This window comes from Octodon degus, unplaced genomic scaffold (assembly GCF_000260255.1).
Source record: "Octodon degus isolate 3935 unplaced genomic scaffold, OctDeg1.0 scaffold00235, whole genome shotgun sequence".
In the NCBI taxonomy this organism is placed as follows: Eukaryota; Metazoa; Chordata; class Mammalia; order Rodentia; family Octodontidae; genus Octodon; species Octodon degus.
In genome coordinates this window covers 3,234,479-3,243,789 of record NW_004524811.1, presented here as the reverse complement: position 1 = coordinate 3,243,789, position 9,311 = coordinate 3,234,479, and the positions used below count along the sequence as shown (strand labels likewise).

General features: G+C 37.5%; 2 protein-coding genes across 3 annotated transcripts in view; both read left to right on the top strand.

Moving 5' to 3' along the window:
- Positions 1–204: 204 nt before the first annotated feature.
- Pih1d2 (PIH1 domain containing 2) lies at positions 205–2,594 on the top strand. Of its 2 annotated transcripts, none has more exons than XM_004645670.2 (2): positions 205–910; positions 1,639–2,594. In XM_004645670.2, exons 1-2 carry the CDS (start codon positions 734–736, stop codon positions 2,407–2,409), a joined length of 948 nt encoding a protein of 315 aa, XP_004645727.1. In that variant the 5' UTR covers positions 205–733; the 3' UTR covers positions 2,410–2,594. The 2 variants fall into 2 exon arrangements, with proteins under 2 accessions (XP_004645727.1, XP_023561757.1); XM_023705989.1 differs by lacking the exon at positions 205–910 and adding an exon at positions 1,026–1,077.
- Positions 2,595–8,057: 5,463 nt separating this feature from the next.
- Afm (afamin) overlaps positions 8,058–9,311 on the top strand; it is a 28,472-nt gene continuing 27,218 nt past the window's right edge. The window contains exon 1 of the mRNA XM_023705988.1: positions 8,058–8,185. Within this exon, the coding sequence (XP_023561756.1) occupies positions 8,098–8,185 (88 nt within the window). The 5' untranslated portion in view covers positions 8,058–8,097. The remainder of the gene's footprint in view (positions 8,186–9,311) is intronic.

Here is a 9,311-nt window from a genome sequence, read left to right as displayed (position 1 = left end):
TTCAATTGATGCAGAAAAGGCTTTTGACACAGTCCAACACTCATTCATGTTGAAAATGCTACAGAAAATTGGAAAAGATGGCCGGTACCTCAATCTGATAAAAGCCATCTATGACAACTCGACGGTGAACATAATTTTAAATGCGGAAAAATAGAAATCCTTTGCTTTCAGATCTGGTACAAGAAAAAGATGTCCTCGGAGTTTTCAAGTGGAAGTCAGAGAAAATACTGCCATCTCGTCACCGGGATCCCCGCCCCACAGCGGCCTCGGAGCTCGCGGTAACCTGCCCGCCAAACGCCCGCCCCACACAGACACACACAAACACACCCATACCGTGCGCCGCAGCCTCGCGTGGCGGGGGTGGGGAGGAAGCGCTCTGAGAGAAAAAGGAGGCGGCTTCCCTTCAGACCGGAAGTCGTGCTCCCCCGAAAGTCTTCCCGCCCTCGGGCGACCTGGGGGCCGTCCAGGGAGAGTGTCCTGCACACTTCTGAAGTGCTCGGGCGCGGAGAGGAAGCCGGCGCTTTCCAGGACTGAAGTCGGTCGGGTTCCGCCGAGAAGCGAGCCCGTCACTCGAGGAGGAAAATTCCGGAACTGGATGTGAGCTGACTTCTCCGCGTGGAGCTTCTCGGAGCCAATTAAATGTTGTACCCAGTCTGGTTACCCGGGTAACAGACGTCGCCGTTCGTCTGGGACCGGAAAGAAGAGGTTTCAGAGGCGTAGTTCATCATCAGTTATGGCGACATCCTCAAAGGGTCTGCTCACCCAGATTACTCAGTTCTGGAACCTCCTAGATGATCTGGCTGAAAGTGACCCAGAGGGCTATAAAAATTTCATTCAACAGGAGCTGGAAGAGGGGAAACAGCTCTGTGCTGGCCCAGAGCCAGAGCTCTGTGTGCAGACCAGGATTGTGGTATGTAGAGTTGGTGGCAGGAATGGGAGGTCTTCAAGGAATTTATCCCAGAATAATCAGAGAATGCCTACTATTGCCACTTCAACACAGGAACAGTTGATGGAAACAGCCTTCCAAAATAGAAACTAAAACACGGTATGGAATATTGTGCTCCAGGAGAAAGAATGGTAAATACATATCGGATGTGTTTTGGAAATATTAAAATGAGCCATTTTTCTGCTAGAACAAAAAGAGAGAAATGATGTGATTTAATAGAGCTTAATGGAGTTGGAGATTATTCAAATAAAAAAAATTTGGAGAGATAATGAAGTGGTGAAAGAGGCTCAAATGCACCAGGAACAACGGGTCAGTTTCCCCTTCTTCTGCCCAGTTCCTTTCAGAAGGAGCAGCAGTTGGATTCATGATAAAAATAGCCAACAGCTTTGGAGAAATAACCGGGCATGGTGGTGCACACGTGCAATCCCAGCACTTGGGAGGTTAAGGCAGGAGGATAGGTGTAAGTTTGAGACCAGCCTGGGCTACAGAGTGAGCTCGTGGCCAGCCTGAACTGCATAGCAAGACCAAAAACAACAAACAAAACTTTGGAGAAATCAAGTAACAAAAGTATTGATCAAACATGATTTTAATACATAGAATGATTTGTGACTTCTAAACTAATTTCTGGCATAATCTATTTTAAAAAAAAACACTAGCTAGATTTTGAGATATCAAAATTACTCACTTTCCAGAAGCCAAAAGAAAAAATACTTTTTATCAACTTGTGTCAGTGGAAGAGGATTCCCACTCTCCAGTCAAGCATGTATCCAGTACCTCTAAGGATGGGCAGGCCAGAAGACATCTCTGAGGCATCAGATGAGTACACAGTAATCAGTGCTGCCTACAATCCCGAAGTCCTTCAGGCAATAGAAAAGGACCAAGTGAAAAAAGATCAGTTAATAAAGATGACTATGAATTGCATTGAGGAACAATTCCAGCTCACTCTCTCACACTCTTACCATATTACCAAATTTAAAATAAAAGGAAGCATTCAAAGAATGAAACAAAACCTGATGGAAATCCAAGCTGATGTCACAGATTTAAGACAGAAAATAAGAAAGGAACACACTCTTGAACAGTTAAGAAACAGCACTGTGAACAATTCAGATAATTTTCCTCAACTGTTACTGCCAAAAGACCAAGTTTCAGGCAAAGCAGGATGTCTGATAGAAGAGATTTCTCGTACTGAAATCCAAGTAGAGAGGAAGATACCACTCTATGACTTAAAATTTTTGAAGGATCACAATGAAAAACCTATGAAAATTGAATTGAAAGTTGACTTACCTGGTATTAATGAAGCCTCTCTCTGTGACCTTAGTGTTTCTGAGGATGACTTATTGATTGAGGTCTCTGAGAAGTACAGACTGCATCTGAATCTTCCAGAATCTGTCAATACTGAAATGACTACAGCAAAATTTATCAAGGAGAAATCTTCATTAATCATCACAATGCCACTGATATAAAACAATGTCTGATTTTGGGTTTTCAGTGTCACAAGTCATGTAAATTACATAACTTGTTATAGGTAAAGAGTACCTTATCTTAAACATTCTTTGTCTTCTAAGAGTTCTTTTTAATGGAGTGACATTTTCCCTTCCCCTGTTATATTTTTGTCTTTTCCTTCTCAAATAAACTTGGCACCAATCAGAAACTAAAAAAAAAAAAGAAAAAAGAAAAAGATGTCCTCTATCGCACTCCTATTCAATATACTTCTGAATCATTACCTGGAGCTATTAGAAAAGAGAGAGAAACAAAAGGAATAAGAATAAGTAAAGAAGATGTTAAACTATCATTATTTGCAGATGACATGATATTTTACTTGGAAGATCCAAAAATCTCCACGAAGTTACTAGAATTGATACACAAATTCAGTAGCATAGCAGGATACAAAGTCAATACCCAAAAATCAATAGCATTCCTCTATACAGATAACAAACACACTGAGAGGGAAATTAGAGAAACAATATCTTTGACAATAGCACCGCAGAAAGTGAAATACTTAGGAATTAACCTAACTAAAGAACTAAAAGAACTATTCATGGAAAATTACAGTAACCAGAAAAGAGAGATAGTAGAGGATTTCAGAAAATGGAAAGATATTCCATGCTCCTTGATAGGAAGAACCAACATTGTGAAGATGGCCATACTCCCAAAATTGTTGCACAGATTGAATGTAATTCATATCAAAATGCCATGAACATACCACACAGACCTAGATAAATCATTCCTAAAGTTTATTTGGAACCAGAAAAGACTTGGAATAGCAAAGGCAATCCTGGGCAACAAAGACAAGGCAGGAGGCATTACAATTCCTGACTTGAAATTGTACTACAAATCTACTGTGATAAAATCAGCATGGTACTGGCAAAAAACAGACTTGAGGATCAGTGGAATAGATTAGAAAATGCAGATAAAACTATGAACACATTCAGGCACGTTATCTTTGACAAAGGGGCTAAACGTGTGTCCCGAACCAGCGGGTCAGTCAACGAAGGTCACCTGGGGGAGGAGCGGGGAATTGAAGAGGGGACAAAGGACAGGAGACATGAGAAATGGAGGCAAGACAAAGATTCTGATCAAGCCTTGTTTATTTAGGGGAGGTTCTGGGTATATATAGGGGTGATGGAATGAGGAAGTCTTGGGGTCAGCAGGTATCTAGGCAATGGGGAGGGTACAACCCCTAGGGCATAGCACGTGATTCACAGGGAATGGGCAAGGTGAGAAGGGCCATAAACTTGACTCAGCAGGGGAATAGAATGAATACCGGTTAATGGCCTCCAACAAACATGCTTATTGGAAGAAAGATAGCCTCTTTAACAAATGGTGCTAGAAAAACTGGCTCTCTACATGATGAAAACTAAAACTTGACCCAGGTCTATCACCGTGCACTATGCTAACATCAAAATAGATTAAAGATCTAAACATTAAAACAGAAACACTAAGTCTCCTGGAAGAGAAAGTAGGATGAACTCTTGAAAAAATAGGGGTAGGCAAAGAGTTCATGAACAAAAGTCAAATCTCACGGGTAATACTTGAAAAAATTAACAACTGGGACCTCCCCTTATTGAGAAGCTTTTGCACATCAAAGGAAATTACCAACAAAGTGAAAATGAACTCCACAAATTTGAAAAAAAATCTTAAATAATGAACACTCAGTTAGGTGTCTTGTCTCTAGAATTTATAAAGAACTAAAAAACATAAGGGCCCCAAAATTTAAAGACCCAATCCAGAAATGGGCATCTGAAATGAACACACATTTCTCAGAGGACGAAATTAAAGAAGCAAATAACTATATGAAAAAAGGCTCCACATCATGAGCCATCTGTGGAATGCAAATGAAAACAACACTGAGACACAACCTCACCCCAGAAAGAATGGCTATCATAAAGAAATCAAGCAACAACAGATGTTGGAGAGGCTGTGGAGAAAAAGGAACCCTTCTCCACTGCTGGTGGGAATGTAGACTGGTGCAACCATTATGGAAATCAGTGTTGAGACTCCTTAAAAAACTAGGACTGGAAATCTCATTCACACCAGCTATTCCCCTACTGAGAATTTTCCCAAAAGAACAGAAAATATCATATTATCATGTTATATAGGCTTCTATGCTTATAGTAGCACAATTTGTGATAGTCAAATGCTGGAAACCTACCAAAATACCCGTTATCTGAGGGATGGATGAAAAAGATGTGGTATGTTTGTACAATGGAATATTACTCAGCTCTAAAGCAAAAAAAACTCAAAGCCTTCATGTATAAGTGGATACAAGTTGAATATATACTCATAAGTGAAATAAACCAGACCCACATGTGTAAGTATCATTTAGTCTCCCTAGTGTGAGAACTCAAAAGAAGAAATAATAATTGAAAAGTATAATACAATTAAATGGAAAGTGAGAACTTAAAGATTAAGCAATGAAGAGAGAGGAAAAAGAAAATCTAGGAAACATGGCAGTGGCAAAATCATGCATTTATATACACAAGATCTTTAAGGCATTAGTCCTAAGCATCTCCATCAGGTTTTTGGAAAATAGCAGTTAATGGGTAGAATTCTCACCCTGACTAACTACATCTGCTGATATCTGTGAACTAAGAAACTACACTGAGGATAGCAATGTGTAATGCTAAATCCATGCTTGGAATACCTATCATTGTGGTCTTCTAATGTGTACTGCTTCTAATGTCATTTCAGTTATTACTTTACTCTCTCTCTCTCTCTCTCTCTCTCTCTCTCTCTCTAAGTAAATATTTGTTTAAAAAAAGGTAATGAATGAAATCGAGACAAGTTAAAAGAATGCCATAGGATTGTCCCGCTATAATGTTGTATATGATTAGATTTCTAAATTTCTGTGTAAAAATGTGTCTGTGTTTTCACATTCTATAGGCAGTTAAAGTTAAGAATATCAATGATTGTTGAAATACCTGTTCCCTGGCATGTCTAAGGCATTTGATATTCAGACAGATAGTGATGTTAACCTCAACAGCATATATTATACAGTAATAATATCATTAAGCTTCTCTTCTGGGGGGTTAACAACTTAAGTTTGCTGACCAAAAAAATTAACGAAAATGAAAGGCTACAAGAAGAGCCAATATTTTGGCCCTAACCTTTCAAGGTCAGTGAGGACTCAGGACATAAGAGAAACTGTACTGTAACATCCTGTAACTCAGTGGTGTCCCAAATTTTCTGACAAAGAAGATTATGGGGCCATAGAGGAAAGTGATCAATGATGTATAGTGTGCCTAATGATACTCACATGGAGAAAAAAACATTCTCTCAAGCTTTCACAGAGAGGAAATTACTCCAGCAATGGCCATTTCTCATCCATATGGCTGACACTGACAAAAGATCTACAAACTGCTGTACAGGGTTTCAGGGTAAAACATGAAGGGATCTGACTGACCTTGTCAGATACAAAAGTTACATTTTTTATTATATAGATCTTGTTTTATCTAGGTCTTAATCATCCAGTAGAAAAGTATAAAAAGTAAAGCCATATTAACCTGCTGAGCTATAAAATGCTCAAGTCAACAAGTTCTGATATTGCCAGTTCTGCTGATAACCCGCTACAATTATGGACTATAAGACTACATTGGGTTATTTTTGCTGAATTCATGCACCTACAATATTTGAATGACAATGGGACACAAATCTCTGACAAAACAAAAATAAAAGGGGGATATAAATGAAGGACCATTTCATAGTGAAAAAAATATATATATGTATACACAAAGTAGGATAGATATACAGTTATTTTCTCTTATCTCAATGAGATTTGTGCTAATTATGTTTACACAAGATATCATGTATACATCTTGTACTCTGAATAAGTACTACGAGGACAGTAATATGCAATGTATTAATTATTGTAACTGTCTTACTAACCTGTTTTTGAACTGTCTCATTGCTATGTCTTTCTCATTAAATTTTAAAAAAGGAATTTATTTGCACAGGAGTGATATCAGCTTCATAAAAACCAAAGTTGTGGAGTTTTTGAATAGCTTATGTTTAGAAGATCTTAGGCTCTATATAATGAGCCACACAGCAATACAATAAAAAAAGTATGAGGATATATAATATCAAGGTGGCAGAGAACGTTCATGAAAATCTCAGCAACTGAAAATGAGGCCAATATAAATGCATACAGTACAGAACACAAACCCAAGCCACAGGGGAAAGTCTTACTTTCACTGCACTGTTCCTTTTACTGAGTGATGCAGTGTCATGGGTAGGATTTTCTTGGGTCCATAGTTATGAAAATGGGAAAGAAAACTGGAGGTGAACATCTAGTTCACCCAGAAGTCTGGGGCTGTTCTTAAGAGGCACATTTCTACCAACCCTTGTTCAGAACAGTGAGGGTAAAGACATGGCTAATCTGTCTGGAATCTGGTAGAAACTAATAAAGGAGATAGGGCTTAAAGTAACCAGCATGCAGATCTGGATAGTGTCTCTGTTTCTCTTCTAGCAGTGATGATCAGACAGCAGCAAATAGCATAGTGTATCCAGGAAGCAGGGCTGATTGCTGCCAGAAGCAGAGTTGGAAATCCTATCTGGTTTAAGAAAAGTGATCCTACTAGACATGTACAAATGTTCTATCCATGCAGGAGGAGACACATTATATAGGCTGGCTTCAGTGCTGACTTTTACCAAACATTTCAAAAAGTATTGCCAGTCATTCTCAAACTCCTCAAAAGTTGAGGGAATTTTTCAGAATTCATGTTCTAATACCAGCACTACCCTGATATCAAAGCCAGACAAGAGCATTACAAGAAAAGAAAGAAATAGTGCAATATTTTTGTTGACCAGTGATGCAAAAATCCTTAGCACATTGAATTTAGCAGCACACTGAAAGTATTATTCACTCTGAACAAGTGGGATTTGTCCTTGGAATGAAAGAATGGCTCAATATCAATAAACCGAGAGGTAGAATATAGCCACATAAGAAAATAAAAGAAAAAACACTGATCATTGTCTCAATAAAGACAAAAATGTTTGACAAAATTTAACATTTATTTATGATAATAAGTTTAACAAATCAAGTGTAGAACATAATAAATATATATGTCAAGCTCACACTATCATCATGCAGTGTAAATCTTCCTAAGCATAGACTTATTGTCACATGATGTGACTATTTTAAGGATTATGAATCCTTATGATAGATTTGCTTTCCAAAAGTTTTCATTACATGAGCAATTTGATATAATTTCCAGATTCAGATTTTTTTTTATTTTCTTTGTTCTACCTCTATCAGATATATGAATTTCATTAATTTTTAAGTTCTCTTGAATAATAGTGAAGATTAATATCTTTTTAGGTGTATTTGCTGTTGGTGTACTGTTTTCTAGTTCTTTTTCTTTAATAGTTGTAGTATTTAAAGATTTTTCTTTATCTATTTGCATAGGTACTGTGAACAGTTACCCAGTGGACCTTTTAATAACTCAGTATATTTTTTCCAATGAAATAAAGACACTTTTCTTTAGTTAATAATTAGCAGGAAATTCTGTGATGTGCTCAATGGAAATCAAATACACAGTATTTCAAAAGCAGATTGCACAGGTTATTCATTAATTAATGGTGTTCAAGAGACATAAAAACCTGATCCCTCAGCCATAGTGTTTTCATGTGTGACTGTTATTTCATTTTTAAAAATGCAGCAGCTAAAACATGCAGGTTTTATTTTTTTGTTGTTCTTTCTAATTGAATCCCTTACTCTACCTACAAAGCCTCAGGATGTCGGTAAGAAATTTATTTGCATACCAGTAAGGAATGATTGAATTAGTATATTTTTTCCTTTTTAACATTTTTCAGTTTAATTCTTGCTCTTTTCTCCCTCTGCTTATGTTTATATATTCTGATCAATTGTCTCAGAAGTCTTCCCAAATGTGTAGTTTGCTAGTCACATTATCAGTCTGTAGGCAGGTAATTTTTACACTTATAAAATGGACAGCAACTAACTGATGACAGAAAGACAGAAAGTTTTGCCGCAGAATGTGCTGTGAATTTACAACATTGGTATTTATAGGAAATGTGTGTCATTTGAAGTAACAATGGAACAAGAAACATGAGTTGAGGTGTTTGGGAGGAATGTGGTTGCTCAGTATATCCCCTATCAAAAAGGCAAATATTTTGAGGGTACACAAGCCCCTATCCAATAGAACATTTTCTGTAACCCCCTCAGTACTACTCAAGGCAATGTAAACCTGGTGGAAGGGGGGACTTTTTATATCTTATATTCAAAAGGGAAATCTTTTAACTTCATTTATCCAAAGAAAGTTCTTTCATGATCCCTCTGGCCTGGGAGTTGCATTTTTCTGTAGCTTTGCACAAAAGTTCCTATGTGAAGCAATGGCCCTGAAAGTGTAGATTATGTTTTACTCAGTTTTACAGTTCTAAAGTTCCTGTTAGGTGAGATGTCATCAGGGTTAATGAGAATGACTATTTTTGAGTTCTCCCTCTCCTTGTTTTAAAGATTCTGTTGATTGTTCGTTTAATATCTTTTGTACCTGTGTTTTCCTTTTCACTTCCATTACTTCTACCAAAATTAAGCTCTTGCTGACTTCTCAACAAAAAAGTTGTAAAAGTCTCCTAATATTTACTTTTCAAGACATCCATTCCTCCATTCACTTGACAAATATTTCTTATTCCATTCTATTTGATAGTTACTGGGGAAGATGCTAACATATAACATAGCACTACCTGATTGTGTGGAAATGATATTACTAGCCTACACAAACCTTTTCAGTAGCTCCTGCGGTTTCCAGTTGAATCCTACACTGCTCAGTTTTATATGAAAGAAACCCATAATCCAAACCCAGGCCTTTCAATTCTAAAGAGGTCCTATTATTCATCTTTTTTTTTTAAA